Source organism: Adelges cooleyi, unplaced genomic scaffold (genome assembly GCF_023614345.1).
Source record: "Adelges cooleyi isolate 19-005CV unplaced genomic scaffold, UGA_ACOO_1.1 ACOO_flye_CR_arks_rails_tigmint_CR_PRNA_8, whole genome shotgun sequence".
In the NCBI taxonomy this organism is placed as follows: Eukaryota; Metazoa; Arthropoda; class Insecta; order Hemiptera; family Adelgidae; genus Adelges; species Adelges cooleyi.
In genome coordinates, this window is record NW_026096513.1 from 2,373,648 (window position 1) to 2,393,943 (window position 20,296).

The following is a 20,296-nucleotide window of genomic DNA, read 5'->3' on the forward strand; positions in this document are numbered from 1 at the left end:
TACACATAAATACAAAATAATATCAATATATAAATATCTAATACAGTATACATAATAATAACTCATATATATATAAATATTGTCAATAATAGTAATATATTTAACATACTTAAAATAAAGCATTTCTTAAATTGCCACTTCAATTATTTTGCTTAACAACATTTAAGTAATACAAATTTCTCTTTAGGCACTAAATGAGCATATTATTGTCAATAATAAATTGAGCTAAATAAAAACAAAAATAATTAACAAATAATAATTATAATAATATATAAAATAAGTAATTACAATCTGGCTTTATAAACTATCAGGCACTTAAATATAGTATACATGCTGCCAATAATAAGGATTTTCTTGAAAAAATAATTCTTCAATATGATAATAATTGTACTAAAATATAATTATTGTGTATGTTTTACAACTAAATAGTTATGTGTGATAGAAATTATTTTATAAATAGACTTCCAACTTTTACAAAATAATTAAGCTTCTATATGTTCTAATTAATGATAGTTAAAAATGTTTAACAGTGTTATACATGAAAAAGTTAACAAATCATTATTATTTAACTATTAACATTAATGAATGGTAGAATTCATTCATATGATGTTTCTATACGAGAGTAAATATTATTGGTAACTTTTTGTAAAGAATATATACTGAGCAGCTGAATTGTTAAGTTATTTTAACTTATAATATAAATCACAATTTGGAAATAAATCCATTAAGAGGATAAAAGATGCCTCTGATATTTTAATGCTTTGCTAATTATTTCGATTTGATCGATTATAATACAAACTTATATAATATACATGTATAAGTCTATACACCAACTGTAAAAATATATATTAAAAAAAAAAAAGTTTTAATAACCCTGTTAAAACCAGTCGGCTGTATATGTAAAGTCTTTAAACATTTGTTGTTCGTCATCTGTCAACAATCTTGGATCTTTGGGTGGTGTCAGTTGTGGTTTTTCAGAAGTAAACTCCTCATCAAAATTGCTCACATCCTCCACAGAACCCTAAAATTGTTAATTGCCAAATTAGATTATTTCGAATGAATAATTTGACGATTTAATAGTAAAATATATACTTACAATTGTAGGAACGAATGGTGGTTTTACTTTTCTTTTTAATAGGTCATCCCAAGAAATTTGTCTGAAAAATGCCTGTTTCTTTACATCTTCTGCATCCCTTTCACTCGATCCTAAACGACGTTCGGGATTTTTACGAAGAAGCTACAACACATGTAAGAATTAATAATTATTATAAATGAACTGTAGATAAACCTAGAAGTATTCAAAATTTCAACAAATGTTAGATACTTTTAATATATTACTAACTTTTATTTTTTGATTAAAAGATTAACATTTAAATACAACTTTTTTAAAATTATTTTTACCCGTCTCATAATTGCGATTGCTTCCAATGATAAATATCTTGGGTACCGAACTTCATCATTCACTATAGAGTCAAAAACTTCTTCCTCGTCATCACCTGGGAAAGGAGACTAATCGCCAAGCAGATTAAACATTGTTTAAATTTAATATTGTGTTTCCAAATATTTACCTCGCCAACAAGCATTTCAAATATAAGTACTCCTAAACCCCACCAATCTACACTACGTGTATACGATGTTTCGGTTAACACTTCCGGTGCCAAAAACTCAGGTGTGCCGCAAAATGTTCCCGTACGATCACCATAGCCCATTCCTTCTTTACACAAACCAAAATCAGCAATTTTCACATATCCATCAGTGTCCAGCAATAAGTTATCCAATTTTAAGTCACTAAAATAATATTAATAGAGAATACAATTTTTTAAATTTTTAAACACAAAATTAGAACATAAAAACCCTACAACACTTACCGATAAATAATACTATTTTCATGTAAATATTGAAGTCCTAAGACAACACACGCTGCGTAAAAAACTGCTCTAGATTCGGTAAATACATCAGCGTGTATATGCATCATTAAATCTCCACCAGCAGCATACTCCATTACAAAACAGACGTGAGCCTGAATATAATACAAATAAATTAACAGAAATTTCAAAAGATATAACTTTTAATATTTAAATCTTACATCTGTTTGAAAGCAAGCAAACAGATTTACTAGGAATGGATGTCTGATATTATTAGCCACTTCAAATATTCTTTTTTCCGATAAAAGACTCTCTACTTCATCTCGAGCTATTATGTCACCTTTTTTCAATGCTTTTATAGCAAAATATTCTTTGGAATTTCTATGTTGGCAAAGTATAACCTTAAAAAACACATGAGATAAAATGAAACATTGTGTTGTTTAACTTGTGTAATAAATAATTCTTACTTTGCCAAAATGACCTCGACCAAGCACACTGAGAAGTCTAAAATCATTCATAGACATCTGAGAGTAACTAGTTGAATTTAACTGACTTATTTTCGACTCAGGTACATGTGCATTGTTTGTATTGTGATGATATGCTTTTGGATCACTCTCCCGGTAATCAAGCACACGTGAAACTGGGTGGCTGAACACCAGTGGAGACTACAAAATATTAATTAATAAATTAAAATAGACATTTTTAAAAATTATTATTTATTATTTAACACTACTTTGTACAAAAGCAAATTTAAAAATAAAGAGTGATCAATTTAACATAAAACACTTGTTTATTAAAAAATAATATTGTATAATTTTACTTTTTGGGAGACATTTTAGTTTGTTATTTTACAAAATTACAACATTAAAATTTTAAACTTTTTTGTTAAATTACAAAGCTCTATCAACATTTGAAACTTGAATGGTAACATACGTGTATATTTTATTACTTTTTAAATTAAGCTTATTTACTACACATTTAGAATAGTCATTAATTAGTTTTGAGTAATTATTTTTTAAGTTATTAAATTTTAAAACTTAGGACAAGAGGAAGGTTGAAGTATAGTACTATTTTTATCTGTGCACATTATTCAACTGCACCCCAACTTACATCTTATATTTTAAAATTTATCAACTTTAAAAGTAATTACCAAAACGGGTTATAAACCAGTTAAAATTTAAGTATTTAGTTATTTAAAGTTTTAAAAAATACGTAATTCCAAATGTTCTCAAAAAAACTATAAAATTGCAATTATTTTAAGTAAACTTTAGTATTTTCCCTTAAATTGATCAGCCCGTAAATTATAATGAGTAAGCACTAGTAATTTAATGTAATCCTATTTATAAGATTATATTTATTAAATATTAAATACAAATCAATCTATTAATGTTATTTGTTGTTAATCAAATTTTTTAATTATTCTAATTATTAATAAATTACTTAATATAGTATGCTGGCAGTTGGAAAAACATAAATAAGCAAAGCTAATAATTATTAATGGGATAATAATTTGAAAATGTGTTATGGAAATATATTTTTTTAATAACTTAAGGTTTTTTTAGTGCACTTTTACACATTCCTATTAGCAAAAACTAAGTATAAAAATATGTATTTATCAAAAAAACATAAAGATATGAAATAAAAGTATAGTTCCTGTAGTTACTAATTATGAAGATAAACCATGAACTTGTATACGTGCATATATACCTTTATAAATTATATAATTGAACAATAAAAATTAGTTATTTTAACATCATAAAAATTAATTATATTATCATTTAGACATTATAATAGAAATGTTTTGTTGCTTTGTGTTCCTTGACAGCCTACAAGATCAATTACACTAAAATTTCTCTTTCTTTATATTATATAAATAAAATAATTAATATTAATATGATTTGACTAAACGTTTGTTACAATAGTAGTTGCTTACTTAAAATGAATAAAAGTATTAAATCTTAACAAATATGCTCAAATTTAAAAATAGAAAAAATATCACAACATTTTATAAATACTGTTATTTGATAAGTATATATCAACACACATTACAAAAACATTCTATCGTACCTTTAAGATATCTACATACCTCTGTAAAAAAACCCACTTGAGATATGTACTCAGCTTGTTAAAAATTATAAAAAAGCATCTAACACATTATTATGATATTTCAATTTATTTATTATTGTACTAAATGGTCATTATTCATTGACATATTGTTAATTTTTAATTATTCTAATGAATCATTTTTTAAAGTCTTTAATCAAATAAAAAACAAAAAAGGAAATTTTATTTAAATCATTTTTTACTAATATTAAACCAATTGTTTGAATTTGTGTTATAATAAAAATGTATGGAAATAATGCTTAGATCTGTATAGCCATTAAAAGAAGATTAAATTATGTGTTTATAACTTTTTTTTTAATTTAAATAACATTCACAATCTGTACATAAAGAAAAGTATACAATAAGCAAATAGGTTAACAATGTAAATAATGACTTGAACGCTACGAGTAGGGAAGCTATCCAGTGATAGGACCCTTAAGACAGGTTTTGGCTAGAAATCAAACAGTGGCATTGTTGTGATTTAGAAGATCACAGCACCAACGTCTTTTAAGACGGCGAGGGCGGTTGTCCGGAATAGTGGCTGTGTGGATTTGAATGGAGAAGTTATCTTGAGTGGAACTTTTTACAGTGAGTCTTAACTAAATTTTCAATTGATACGATGTGTAAGTCGTTGTGAAGGGTGAGGTTGGAAACATACCATGGAGCGGACGTGATTATATGGAGAGAATTGTTTGTTAACTTAAAAATTAGTATGTTTTGTTCATTCTAACAAATAATGATACTTTTGATTGAAGCTTTATTCCAAGAAACTAATTTCTATTTGCAATGTGTGTTAATGTTACAAGCATATACCTCTGTTAATTATCAAAGTAAATCCAAGCTTTAAACAACAATTAATTTAACAGTAAGTTCTAGACTCACAATCAGTAATACATTTATTTTTAATCAAAACCTAAGATATTAATATTAATTGAAGAGTGAATTTGTCAAACGTTCTAAAAAGTATAAAAATTGAACTTTAAAATTTGATTTTTTTATAAATAACTATTCTCACTTGACAAATATACAAAATTGTTTCCTGTAACGCGTGAAATACAAATCAGATTATTAAGGTCAATTTTATACTTGGCACATAGAATAATTGAAAAATTTACTCTTAAATTATACTATTAAATCATTAGCTATAACTCGAATATTAGTATTGCCTTTAAATTTTGGTTTGTTAAAACTTACTGTTTTAAATAACATAAATCATATTAAATAATTCAAATTTTGATAAAACGTCTACTTTTTTTACCTAAGAGAACAAAATTTGAAATACAACCAATTAAGTATGTAATCAATTCATTAAAGAATATTTACTGGATAAAAAATTACTTTTAAAATAATTTGATTAGTTACTTAATCACTAAAAATGTAAAACAAAGCTGAAAAAATACTAGGAAACCCCTAAAAAATCAGCTGAATGGGATCAACTATGGACTAAAAAATAAAATACAATTTTAATAAAAACCCCCATTAAATAGCTAAATGAGGAAACAGATTAAATACATCCTATCTATTTTAAATTAAAATCAAAACATAGAAAATCCTTGTTTCTTCATAAAAAAAAGTCTTTAAAATAAACATTATCATAAGTGTTTCCTAGGATCATCATCAAGATGGAACAAACATTATTTTCCTAAATTTTTCAGATTTTCGATAGAATTTTTATAGTCATTAGTATTTTTAAACATTTAATCTTTTGTGCCTTGTAACTCAATTAAAATTAAGTTTTTAATTAAACAGTATGGTCATAGTTTTTTTTTTTTTTTTTTTTATACTGATAACTTACATTACAATCACTTCTTTTTAGTTTTTTTTTATCTTTGAAAAAAGGTAAAAATTTAAAAAATCTAATTTTTTTCATAAAAATGCTAAAAGCAACATCTAAAAAATATTTTAATTTAAAAAAATTGGGACATTTTTTTTATTTATTAGATCATAGTAAATACTGTCAAAAGAAGGCTAAATATAAATAAAAACATTTTTTTGGTCCACTAGAATAATTATAGATGCTTATATAATAAACATTGAATCATATTTATAAAAGTTGATCATCAAATTAAAATTACATTTCTTATAACTATATTGTTGTTATGCTTAATGCAAGTAAGATTTACTAAAGTGATTATTAGTAATTTTACTTTAAAGAAAAAATTGCTACTGCAAAATAAAATATTAAACAAGATTAATTTAACAAAATCTACTTAATACCCATCTCATGCACTGTGTCTGTAAATAGATGATATCAGGTTATGCACACGTGTTAGATAAGCCTAGCACAGTGGTGTAGGAAGAGTATGTACCTCGTCCTGGGGAAACTCTACAAGAGGAGACGGTTGCGGTGTTCCTATTGTCGAACTGCCAACACTCTCTATGCTTACAGACATGGTCATCACATGTCTCCTACGTTCAGGTGGTAATTTCTGTTGTTCATCGTCGTGTAAAAAGTCAAATTCCTTCAATGCGTTCTGCAGCTATACATATTATACAGTTTACCCGACTCGGTGCATTGATATTTATTTTGATGAACCTTCATGAGTATTGCATATTTTGTACTGACATACTTTAAAGTTATTTTACTAACCTCTTGATCTAACTGTCGTGGAGGCCTTGGGGGTGGTACAGTAGGTGGTGCTGTAGGAATTCTTTTATTAGCAGCCATAACAGCCGAGGGTAGGAATGTAGGAGATCCCGATATTATACTACGTTGTTCAGTAATAGTAGGTGGCAATGGTGGTAGAACAGCCACACCCAAGCCCAATGGTCGAGCACCGGCCAGTCCGCTACTGATACCTGGCTCAGGTGTTTCACCTGGCGTGCACTTTTCTTCAGTTCTGTTGTCTCCACCATCTTTGGGAAAGAAATTTAGAATAAGCCAACAAAAATAACCAAAACAAAAAAATAATTTTTAATAAAATTTACCTGTTGAGCTATCAGAGTGTGAATGTGACCTAGAGTGTTGATGTATGGGAATAGAAGGAGAATTTTGTATAGAAGGTGATGATCGTTTAAGAAGTCTACCCCAGGCAGCAATATTCATTTGATTTGCTCTAGGGAAATTTTTGGCTTGTTGTTTGAAAATTTTACGTTGACGACGCAAACGTGGCTGACGTGATATCATTGGATTCAAGAACTTAATCTAAAATATATTTATTGATGTAAAAACTTTAAATTAAAGATTAATTTTAATGGTATTATTATTAATATAAAAATAATAAATTATTCTTAAATATACCAAAAAATTAGTGCAATAATGGCTTGTGACAATGTGTAACTAAAATCATACCTCGGCAAACAAAAGCCCTTGTGGCTCTAACTGCAAAGCCATACCGTGCCGAATATCATCAATGAATTCTTCGAGTCGTAAAAATTTAATACCACATAATGAACGCCAGTCTCTCCAATATACACCGATTTCCAGTTCTCGAGATTTATCCAAATCAATAGAAAATCTATAAAAACATTTAAAATTGGTTTAAAAATCCATGTTTTATTTTAACAGACTTTAAAAAAAAAAATGAAACTACTATTATTCAATTTTTGAGGTCAAACACAAACAAAAATTTATCAACCGTCATTTCAATTTTTTTTTAAGTAAACTGTAAAACAAATTGATAGTTAAATCTCGAGTACAAATTAACTTACAAATAGTAATAACTAGAGCTAGAATGTTAATGAGTAATGACCATATCTACATTTTAAAATGTCAAAATATGCTGTCATTACATATTTTGAAATTGGCTAAAAAAAATTAGCTAAGATTTCAAATATCTGACTTGACGTAATATAAATAAAATTTTACAAAGGTTAATTTTTTTAAAAAGTTTTTTAAATATCAGGATAACATTGAACTACATAATTTTGGCGATGTTTTGAAATTTAAAAGAACATTGGCGATTATTTTAAACATTTTGGACAATATTTTATATTCATAATGTTTAATACTTTTTCTCACATTGTGTTCAATTTTCTTGCAATATATAAAACAAATAATAAAAGATCAGGAATGCAGTTCATATCAAGAAATGAAGAGGTCAACAATAGAGAAGCATGGACAATTTCTGCAAACCAATCCTTGGTATCCTGAAGTATTAGAAAGTCTTACCTCTGATCCCATGCCTGTTGTGAGCATGATCGCCAGCTAGTCTGTCCAACAGTTTGGTTATCTAATTTAATTACAGCCATAATTTCATCTACAAATAGACAGTTTTTTAATTGCTAAGTATGGATACAAAAAAATAAATAAGCTATTATACTTACTACTAATTTCATCTTTAATATTGTATGATTTACTGGAACTACGTCCTGTCACGCCTTTCACAAATGATTTCAAATCTCCGGGATTATCTTTTTCTCGTCTTGACCTGCCTGGCACTTCTTCTAATAGATCCTGACAGCCCATTAACCTACACAATGTTACAGTTATGTAATCTGAGGCTATTACACAATATTTAACACACTGTTCTACTAACCTGACTTCAAGTTTACCAGTAACTGCAGCACAACGTGATACACTAGCTTTTTCAGGTATTATATTACGCTCAGCTTTTAGGAATGGCTGTAAACTAACATACGCGTGATTTGGCGTGGGACTAGCAGCTTGAGCATTTTGAAGTTCTCTCACTAATTGAGCAGCTGTGGCCGAGTTTGCAGGCAACTCTTGGCGTCGCAGCTCTAGAGATCTTCTTAAAAGGTCCAACTTATGGCTAGATTCGGAAAGATTTGATTGTGCCTAAAATAAAATTATGAAATATTTAATAAAATCATGTAATACACAACATTGCATAATATAAAACTATTTTGGTTTTTTGAAAGCGGTATGCATAATAATTATTTTAGGCTTGTGTCCCCCAAGAAGAACAAAACAAATATTTATCTCATGCATATGCATATTTTAAGTTTATTTATTTGAAAAGTTATATTTTTATAAGAAAAATCAATTAAATATATTATATTAGTTTTCTTCGAAAAATTGTGTTAACAGTTATTTATTATTTAAAAAAAAAACTAATATCAGAAACTTTTAGGTTATCTAAAAAAGAAAAATTTCAGTACCTTGAAAACGGTTTATAATTTGGATGTCAGTTCAATCAATAATATGGTAAAATAAGTTTAATTAGACCAAACATTTAAAAATATTGACTTATTACATTAAGCATTCTTATGTAAATAAAACTAATGGTATGGTGAGATTAAAGATAAATTAAATATTCTATAACATAGCATTAATAAGTAATTTTAAATAAACTAATATATCCCTTTGAATATAGGTCATTGCCGTTTCTCAAGAAAACAGGCTAAATCTTCATGCAAATGTTTAAATATTTAAATTAGTATTCAATTCACGAACAGCTATTTCAAATTATTTAAAAAAACACCCATTTTATTATTAATTATACTTAATTATTGTGTGCTATATAATATTTGGGATTTTATTTTGAATAATTAATTCAAAAATGTATTTTCATACTGTTATATTATACTATCTGGAAATAGAAATAATTTTTTTTTAGCACAGTTAAATTGGAAAAACGCCAATACATTTTTGAGTATGCAAGTGAATTATATTAGTTTTACTCAAATGTTATTATTTTTATAACAATAAACAACACATACATTTTAATCAATGCATAATTTTTTTTTAATTAAGCATATTTGAATTGTGATATTATAATACAACTTTTATAATTCTAACTGAACACATTTTTGGTTGATATTGCATTTAATATTATAATTAACCAATATATATATTTTTTTTTTTTACAATTTCGTTTGTTTAACTAGACTTTATAGACTTTTTAAAGTAATTTAAATTTTTTTGTGAATGATATTTAAATATATTCAAATTATATAATGTTTTATACTCAAGACAAATCATGACCTTAGGACAGGAGATTGAACAATATCCCCACCATCTAACACAGTTGCATCTTGAGTTGATGCCAGTTTTGTATTCGCTATTGATAGTAGTCTAGTTAGTATACGTTAGAATCAGCACAGAGGTACTTTTTATTAATATATAAAATGTTTTAAATGTTTAGTTAGTGCAGCTTGAAAGTGTATATTATATTAAATAAATAAAAAACAAATGGAAAATTATACAAAAAATACAAGAGACAATAGTTCTTGTTTACCACACGATTGGTCTGTATATGCACTTGTAAAATTGAATCAACAGTCGGGTCTTAAACTATCACACCAAGAACCACGTTATGGATTTAAAAAGGGGAACATTGTGTTTACTGCTGAACCTCAATCAGGTCATGATTCAGGGATAAGTAGTTATTCTCAAAGTTCAGAATGTGACAGCTCATTCAATATAGCTCCACAACAATGTGAAGTTTGCTGTGGTATAAGAAGCCCAATGTCAACCAGAAGGGCACAGTGTTACACTGCACATTTTTGCACCAATGTACAGTCAAAAAAAAATCCAGGAACTATGAACGTGTCAAGTCAAACATCTCCTTCTCCTTCGATCGTTTTTAATAAGGTAATACAATATGCTAATCACAGATTTTATTAATACTTTAATTAACTGTCTGTTGTCATTAGGAAACTAACAAGAAATTGGTTAAAAACCAAAAGTGTGACAAACATAACAAACATCAAGCTAGAACAGTACACATTGATGTGTATTGTACAGAGTCCTCTTCAGATTCAGATGAAATTTTGGGGTATAACTCTTCAGACACATTACACGAAGTTTCAGATATAAAAATAAACTGCAGAAGAATATTGAAAAAAAAACGCATACTTCAACAAAGTGTATCAAAATCATCTTGCCAAAGTATGTTACAAAGAAGTCCTGGTTTATCAATGCTAAATTCAAGAAATACAATGACAAACTCGTCTTTTATAGAGTCTTCGAGTTGTGGGTTATCTTCAATATTAGATTCGAGTTCATTTCAGAATAGTAGTTTCTTAAGCACAGATCTCGATACTAGACAGTCACAAATTTATAATGATACGACAAGTAGTTCAGACGATGAATGTTCAGAAACGGCATGGAGTTTTAACAGAATGAATTCGTACAAAAATGAAATTTTATCTAGACGTCCGTGGTTTAAACCAGAAAATGACATGAAAGACACGGGAAACTTAAGCGACTGTTCACAATCTCCTTTTTATCGAAGACAAAATTCTATTAATAATGCTACTCAAGTAGCAAAAATAGCACTTAAGTTTGGATCAGCTAAATCACCAAAAAAAGATGATCATCACGTAGGTCCATCAAAAAACCCAGATTGTTCGTGTTTTAATTGTCGTAGACATTTCAGTTCTAGACAACGTTCTTTATCAATGAGAAATGAAACTGAACTATCAGATTTGCAAAAATTATTTAGAAAATGTCTTTAAAAATAATACAACTATTTTTTGCATCAAAATTAAATGCGTAACACTTTATATACTGTTTTCTTATTTGGTATCTATTAAAGTTGTATGCTTATTAAAATGTCTAAATGGGACAACATTTAATGTATATTTATATTTATTTTATGTTAATTAATGGCTACAATAACACCCAAAATATAAAAAAGCTAAATATTTAGTTTTTAATAAATAAGATATTGAGCATTGCATATTTTTAAAAAAAAATTGTATATCAAAACATCTGCCCTATGGGAACTTATTATACCTGTTAAACCTAGAAGTCAATATAATTGGTTGGTTCAAACAAAGTGAAATAACGCTTGTTTTCTCACAAATGGAAAATATGTTAAAATTACTTATTTGTATGGTTGCAGTATAAAATAGAGATAATTAAGATAAGACTATGTGTAACCAGTAAATGTCATAAAATATAAGTGTATAGTTAATATATTCAAATACAAACATTTCACAATTATTCATTGATACTATATTCATAAATTAAGAACTAATTAGTATTTACTAACTGGTTTATGGTGAGTATAAAACCGGTGACCTAGATTTAGATTTAAATATATATTTTAAAAACTACTAAAATAATGAGTACTATATTACTATAAAACCAAGTCTTAACATAAGTGACATTGCTTAATATTAAGCAAAATAATAATTGATAGTGATTTTCTTACAGACTACAAGTACGAATGCAAATAAACAATTTTGTATAAAATATTTTGCTGAAAATGTAAAAACTTATACATATAACATATAAAATACAAATTTCCAATTTTATTGTAATTTCAAAAAGTATATTTGCACTAAAAACATACTTAATATTTTAAAATGTATTTTACAAAAATTTGTAAATACATTGAACTGAAGAAAAAAAAATTAAAACCTTTACAGTGACTACTTTATTTTATTAATATGATGATTTTTTTTTAATTTATTTATTCCTACTAATTATTTTTGATATTCATTTAAAGTGGTGTAGAAAAAAAGCTGTTCGCTCATTTAAAATAAAATCAATGTAGTAACATACCTCTTGCAAGGCCTTTTTTTCTGCAACTTTTGAACTTTGGAGTGTTCTAATGACATTTTTCGCCCCTTCAACAACCGCAGCTTCTATTCGCAACCGATGTCTTAATTCAGCAACACGTTCTTCTAACGGAGTTTCTAAACGTGATTCAGATTTATCTGTCAAAATGAAAATAATTAAAAATATTCATCAAACTTAACCAACCTATAAAGCTTAAAAAATAAATTGGCAGTAAAAAGATTGTCAAAAATCTATTAAAAACAACAAGTTTATTTAACACCAATAATGAACTTAACACAAATGACCCATCTTAACAATAGAGTTCTAAAATATAATATGGTCTTCCTACTTACAAATAATAAGCCCACCAACTAAATTTATATACTTCATACATCAAAAGTTAATGAACTGTATAATATAAAGTATTTATAATAAAATTACAAGTGCAATAATTATGAAATGCTATAAAAAAAAGTTGCATTGTAGAGAGAGAAATCACTATTAATAATAGGTAACTATAATAAAGGTTTATCATAGGTTACTGGGTAATATAAATATTATTTTATGTTTTAAACATGATAATATAAAATATTTCCTTTTAAAATATCTAAATTTTAGGTAAAATGAACTAAAAATATCAAAAATGTAGAATGAAAATTACTAGCTATTTAATTATAAAAAGTTAATTTAACATCACATAATAGTTTTGTATAGAAGTGGTTAAAAATGTTCACTTTATCGCCCCACACATGTAAATAACATTCACTTATTATTTATTATAACAGTGAAATTAAACACAATAGTCACAGAGTACAAAGGTACTATAACTTTTATGTTCTGAAAAAACATACGAGATAAGCTATTGGTCATGTACTTAGTATTATTATAGATTAAATATACATAAATAAGCCATGACAATATGAAACACGACCACCAAATTTAAAACAAATGTAAGTGAAATAACAAATGTAATAAGCAAGGCTACATCCAAAATCTGGTTGCCAAAAAAGTAATCTAAGTGGACTACCTAAGTATGTTTTGTCTATGATATTAACTTATTATCTCAAGTTAGATAAAACCTTTATCTGTGTTATCATAATAAGTATTTAAACAAAATATATTATTGGCTATACATTTAGAATTTTATAAAATTTTATTTAACTAGGATTTTAAAATTATAAAACAAACCATTTTTATTTTCACCGTTTGATTTCATTTCTTCTTTTTGCTGCTTTGTTTGTTTTCCTTTTAAAATTGCCATCCTCAAGTACTCGATTTTAAGCTTAGAATCAGACAACATTTGTTGTGCATCAGCTAATAACTTCTTGTCACGTGAATGACTACTACTTAAACTCTGAATCATATTTTCAGCTCCTTGTTTGACCTAGCAATATGAATCATTAGTAATGTAATAGGGTTTATCATAGATCAAATATTATTTAAAGAATTTGATATACTTTTAACTCAATGTTCAGTTGTTTTTCAAGTTGAACAAGCCTTAGATCACTAACAAAATTAGATTCGTGACTTTGGCTAGGAGATTGGCCCAGAAATTGAACAGGCGGAACATCTAAAACAATATAAATTTAATGATAAATCATTTTTATTAGAATTTAATATGGACATCCTCTTACATACTAAAATGGCCATCGTGTAGCAATGGTAAAATATACATTTTTAAATGTGTTAAATCTTTTAAGAGACCTGATCTTTTACTGAGGCGGTCTTCCGGGCATTTTCAGATGTTTTTGAGGAACTACTTCTTGACATTTTATTAAAAATTTATCTTTGTAGGCTCGTTAAAAAGAAAAAAACTAATTTTTTGGTGCTTCATGCAAGAAAAGCTTTTACATTCTTTTTGACATTTTCATGTCTTAGCTCTGGCACATAGCCGAAAAAAATGTTACCAAAAAAGCGTAACCAAAAATGCGTTAGAACACGGATATGAGGTTGGGGTTGGGGGCTGCAAATAAGGATGGGGGTAGGGGTAAGAGATAGGAGATAGGCATAAGAGATATGAGATAGGGGTAAGAGGATAGGGGTAGGGGATAGGAGATAAGAGATAGGGGGTAAGAGATATAAGATAGGGGTAGAGGGTAAGATATAGGAATTATGAGAAAGGAGGTAGGTGATAGGGAGTAGGGGTAAGGGTAGGGGGGGCGAAATTTATTCGGTGGTTGCAGCATCGGCGGAAAATTTTCCCTCTCTCCATCAATATTTTAAAAAAACAGACACGAATGTAATAGAACATGTAAAGAATATAAACAGCCTAATATTTTTCTTAGATTTTGAAAAAATTATCTTGCATGACAAAAACCTTAATTTTACAGGAAACCAGTGAAGGAAATCAGTTTTTGAGAAAATTATACAGCGATTCCAACCTCATACATTTGTATTATCAAAACAAAACTGAATGCAGATTTAAACAAAAACTATATTTAAATATATTTTTTTGGGAGGACTCTTAAAAAGTAATAATGTGGTTAAAAATGCATGCGTCAAAAACTAGTTTATACATATCTAAATACTTTTATAGTTTCTTTGTCTGAAATATCCATTTACATAATATTATACAATTAAAAATCAGGAACATTATTAAAATATTGTTTTTGTTATTTATAAAAAAGAAACATACAATTAACTAGTGGATACTTTTTTTTCTATAGCAAATTAATATTGCTTAAACCATAGAACATTTCAAGTTATTTTAAATTAAAATACATTTGTTTTATAAGTTTTCAAAACAGTAGGATGGAAAAAATATAAATACATAAATTATTAACAATGGGTATTTTATACTTTATTTTCTCACCAACCAGTGTTATAATTTAGTTCACATGAACAAATAATAATAATGAGCTGGTTAGTCTTCCTGTTTATTTACTATGGAGAATAAGGCAGTCATTATCAGATAACTTGAAATACTAATGCTTGAAGAAATTTCTTTAAAAATTGTTAAAAATACAATTTATAGTTAAGTGTACAATCCAATTTAAAGTTTAAATATTTTTTTTTATTAGGGGCTCCCTTGGCTAAGAGGTAAAATACACATATAGGCAATATTTGAAAAATAAGTGGTTTTAATCAGCTTTGACCATATTAATTTATAAAATTATTGAACCTTTGATATTTATTAAATATTCGCTATTTACACTATTTACATATCTTACGGTCATTCCCACTTAAATAGATTGACTGGTCTGCTAATGTTTCGGGATACTTCACATCCTATCTGCAAAGCTGTGAACTACAGTTCAATGTTGCTTGTATCGGGGTTTCCTGTAGACAAACAGGACTAGGAATGTGCAAGTATTCCAAAAGCTTGACAGATAATCTATTCAAGTGGGAGTAACCGCAAGATAAGTAATTAGTGTTATCAGTGTGAATATTAATTTATTTTATATTAAATTTGTGTAAGCTTCAGAGTAATATTTATAATTTACAGTTATATATGATTTTTTTTCTAAGTAATAACCATTTTGGTGTTAAAAAATTAATTTATTAATTGGGGACAACATCCAACAGTACAGTACAACCAACGCTGTAGAAAATCATTCTATGTTGAACATAATTATTGAAATAGGACAACTCTACAAAGCATGGAAGTATTTCTCGAAAACATGATTTGAGTCAAGACCAGATCGCACCTAAGCCTCTTTAGTCAAAAGCCATTGTAGCCAAGCAAAATAAAATATAGACATAAAAATTGAAGTCGATAATTCCTTTAATTTGTTAAAAAATAAATAAATATGAAAGGCCTGTCATAAGTATTTTTTAGTTGCTAAAGTTTTAACTAACAAAAACTGTTATGGTTTTTTTTAAATAAAGGTGTAGTACACAATAAAATAATTTGTTGTATAGCCTATTCAAATCTATTTGATTTATTTTAGTTAATCAATTTTTCTTAAACTATAATATTACTTAAATTTGTTTCAAAAATAAATGTTTTAAATAATTTTTAAATTAATATGTTGGAACCCTACAATAAAAAATAAAATTTAAATGAATAGGAGTACCTATATTTTCAAGTATTTAAATTTTTTGTTAAAAACGTTTTTGTAGTGCAAAGGAGAGAGAAAATAAGGAATAATAAAATAAGTTTAAGGGTAACGGAATGAGCTATTTATTAAGGGACAAAGGATAGGCAAAATTTGACAAAAATTGATCAAGTAGCTATTCCAAATATGCTGACTAATTTTAAGCTGAAAAAATATTGAATGTTTTTTATTATAAGACTAGGACTTTTCTGTCATTTTCTAGCGTATCGATTGGACGTATTGCAATTTTTTTTTTAATGAGAAGCTTATTATTTTTACTAGAGGCTGATACAGCTATTCAAAAATTTGTCACGTTGATTAGAAAAAACTATAAAAAAGTAAAAATATAAACACTTAAAATACAATTTTAAAAACAAAAATATAAAATTGGTCTTTTATTTAGTTCCCATAGAGAAAAATGGTAAACTTTATACTAATAAAATAAATTTCAAATCGGTTCGGTAAATACTTCAGAAAGTGATTTCATGTGTCTTTATTGTATAAAATATGACACTTTCCTTAGCTTAGTACTGTCAAGTGTCAGTAGGTATATATTTGTGTGTATTTAATTTTAATATCTTACTTGATGAGTTTCTATCAGATGACCCATTAGTGCCTGACATTCTATGAACACCAGTTGTAAAGGAATTATTTGTTGTCCCAGAACACGGTTGTTGTCCTGTTCCATGACTTAGTATAATGTGTGATTCTAATTCTTGTAGCTCTGCTTGTAATTCTGCAAGTTTAGTGTTAGACTTTTTTACAATATCTGTGACGTCAGATAAAGACTTGCGATCAGTGACAACTTCTCGTAATTTTTCAGCTCCTTCTTTGATTTTAAGTTCACGTCGAATTTCTCTTCTAATAGTTTCTTTAAGTTCATCTAACCGGGCAGGTGTTAGAGCATCAATACCAGATAGATCAGGTCCTGTACCATCTACATTCGCTGCAACGAGACCATACTTAAATCCTAATTCATACAATACTGGATTGCATATATATTCACCCTGAAAAAATAATAAAATAATGTCACAGATGTGAAATATACAAAAAAAAGCTAATAATTTAATGAATTGAACAATAGTTATTTAGTTTAATTTTATTCAATAGTTTGTTTAGTTTATTTTTTATTTTAGATAATATTGTAAATTAAATAATGTTAAAATTAAAATTGTATCCTGTAGACTGGTTAATCCTAATTAATAAAATTTGTTTATCATAGCAATAATAATAAATAATGATATTAAATATTATATAATTAATTAATTGCCTATACTAAGCTTCTTAATAAATAAGGGTTTAAACATCCTCTTGACACAATATAATATTACTTTGAGCCAAGTAAGCGGGTTTTTATTTTTTTTTGAGGAAGTGCTAATATTATATTTATAGCATCATGAATTTTGATAAAAAAAAACCAACGCTGTAAATTGTATGGTTGTGTCACTTCAATTCTTTGAACTAAGATGTTTAATAACAAATAAAACGGATCCCTTCAATTAGGTATTTAAGTCATATTATTATAACTTATAATACTACTTTTTATAAAAACCCTTGTAATGTTGTTTTTTTTTAACTACATGATGAATAATTTAGGCTCAATGCCAAGGTCATCCTAATTCGTTATAATTTTATATTTTCTTGTTTTATATAATAGATGTATACTAATAATTAAGCAAAAATTAGTTAAACTGAATTTAATACTAGCTGCTAACTAACCAAAAATTGTATGATTATTTTGATCGGGTTTTCAGTTTTAATATAACTAAGAAAAATTACATACTTAACTAAACTAATATGATTTTTTATTTTTAAACATTACATGTTATTGGAATTCATCCAATATTCTAGTTATAAAAGCAAATAATTATATTTATCACGCGTTAAGTAAAGTATATTTATTTTTATATTTTACTATAAAAGTATGAATATTAGTCTATTTCAGAAAGTCTTATTTGTTGATGCCATTATCATTTTACTTTAACAAGAAACAAAAATAAATAACACTTTTTTAACACAAAGCTATTTGATTTTGTACATTAAAAAATGATAACCATCCAAATATTAGTAACAATTTTGCTTCTGATTATAACTATGATAAACCAGTAACAAAGGATTATACAGTAACTAATCTCACTCCTACGATCGAATACAAATTCATGCTCTAGTTTCCAATATAATTTCTCAACATTATTCAACAATTACCAATATCATTGATTTGAGAATGTTCAGATAAGCGGTGCTATACTCAACAATAATAACAGATTTCATGTGGGATTCCCGCTAGCAATGGAGGTACCCTCATCAGTTTACCATCCGCACGTCCTTAAACTATGACAAGGATACCTACGTTGCCAGTGGAAATTATACATGAAATTTGTTCTTAATTTTTAGTGTATAGCACCGCTTATCTGTATATTCTAAAATCAATGCCTATATTATATAATATTAGAGTACAGAATTATACTTAACAAATCAATATGTAAACTTATATCATAGTAGTTATAGCCATAAAATATGTATGTGTAAAATCAAGATAAGAAAAACGTAGAGTAGAAATGTAGTTTTGTTTTTAATATTTACTATCAGTTATTAATTGAATTAGTTGAAATTTATTCAACAATTAGTTCCAAAACAATAAATTTAATATGAAAAAATATTCACCCATAAAGCATCAAACAAATACCAATATTTTAAACCAATTTAATAGGTACATGAAGTAAATTTTGTTCGAACCTTATCTTAAAATTAAAATAGCTTATAAGCCAATTCAAATATATAATTTTAGACATTTGAGTAGGTATCACAAGTTTTACTTCTTATCACTTGCATAGTGTAACGTTGTTATGCCAAATTAGATGAATGTTTATTAAGGATTTAAAGGATTTCGTGACCCTTAAAAATCAAATAGCAGCCCAAAATAAGCCTACTTATATTTAATTTATCGATATTTCTGTGGCCTATTCCTAGAACACCTAAGTAATATTATTATTACTACTGATTAGATTGTGTTTTTAAAACTGTTCATAAATTATTTAAAGAAAAGATACTAATGAAATAACAAGGCAAGTCAAAATTCATAAAAGAAAATGATTTGGAATAAAAGAATAATTGTTTAAACATTCGTATAGACAGATGAGTTAAATACAATGTTTAAGCCAAAAAGAAACCGTGTAATCAGTTAGGAGTTAGGACAGCAAGCTCAAAATATCCCGTGCAACAACCTTGAACTAAAATATTTAGTACATAGGTTCTATGGGTTAACCACCAAATTAGACTAGCACTCGACCCAAAACGGGGATGCAGAACGGTAGCGATTTTCGATAGGATTTACATAATATCAAAATGAAGTGTTTAGCGTTCAGCGGCACTTTTGTCAGGTGAATGAACTTACCTGATAATACTCGGCCATTTTCCACCAACCAAACACCGCCAAAAATATAAACAATAATTATTATTGTTGCAATCAACTACGATGCGACCGCTCAGACGTCAGACATTACCAACCGGTTGACAAACGTTTTCACGGGACGACCGACGATCATTTCTTCAGCGGCCACCGTTTGCGCGTATATCGGCACACGAACACCATTTTTTCACTCGCATACACACGGGACAGAGTAGGGGCAAAACAAACACATAGACTCTCGCACAAGCAATAACCGATGGAATTTGACGAATGGCTAGACTCGTCTGGTTCTCGGCCACACTCCGAAGTGTCTAGTGAGTAGCGACTAGCCACTCTCGAGATCAGAGATGCGCAACCGCAATACATGGTGCGCCGAACACCAAAAACAGTGCTGCCACCATGTATACATTTTTTTCGATACATTACGAGTGTTAGATACTGTAAAGTGTAAAAAATGTAATTATAATAT

The 20,296-nt window shown here is 27.5% G+C and overlaps 2 protein-coding genes across 4 annotated transcripts; one reads left to right on the forward strand and one right to left on the reverse strand.

The window, feature by feature from the left end:
* Positions 1-595: 595 nt before the first annotated feature.
* Positions 596-20,154, reverse strand: LOC126845561 (serine/threonine-protein kinase N). 2 transcript variants are annotated; one of them, XM_050584266.1, is made up of 19 exons: positions 19,813-20,154; positions 17,002-17,425; positions 13,839-13,951; positions 13,570-13,765; positions 12,385-12,539; positions 8,447-8,706; positions 8,235-8,380; positions 8,080-8,167; positions 7,261-7,426; positions 6,897-7,113; positions 6,559-6,824; positions 6,278-6,448; positions 2,333-2,530; positions 2,087-2,266; positions 1,869-2,020; positions 1,569-1,788; positions 1,402-1,509; positions 1,097-1,237; positions 596-1,021 (listed from the first exon to the last, which is right to left on the reverse strand). In XM_050584266.1, the coding sequence occupies exons 1-19, from the start codon at positions 19,828-19,830 to the stop codon at positions 878-880; spliced, it is 3,363 nt and encodes a 1,120-aa protein (XP_050440223.1). In that variant the 5' UTR covers positions 19,831-20,154; the 3' UTR covers positions 596-877. The 2 variants fall into 2 exon arrangements, with proteins under 2 accessions (XP_050440223.1, XP_050440224.1); XM_050584267.1 differs by lacking the exon at positions 6,278-6,448 and having other exon boundaries at positions 598-1,021.
* On the forward strand, positions 9,923-11,783 carry LOC126845562 (uncharacterized). 2 transcript variants are annotated; one of them, XM_050584269.1, is made up of 3 exons: positions 9,923-10,464; positions 10,527-10,761; positions 10,834-11,783. In XM_050584269.1, the coding sequence occupies exons 1-3, from the start codon at positions 10,063-10,065 to the stop codon at positions 11,328-11,330; spliced, it is 1,134 nt and encodes a 377-aa protein (XP_050440226.1). In that variant the 5' UTR covers positions 9,923-10,062; the 3' UTR covers positions 11,331-11,783. The 2 variants fall into 2 exon arrangements, with proteins under 2 accessions (XP_050440226.1, XP_050440225.1); XM_050584268.1 differs by having other exon boundaries at positions 10,527-11,780.
* Positions 20,155-20,296: the final 142 nt, after the last annotated feature.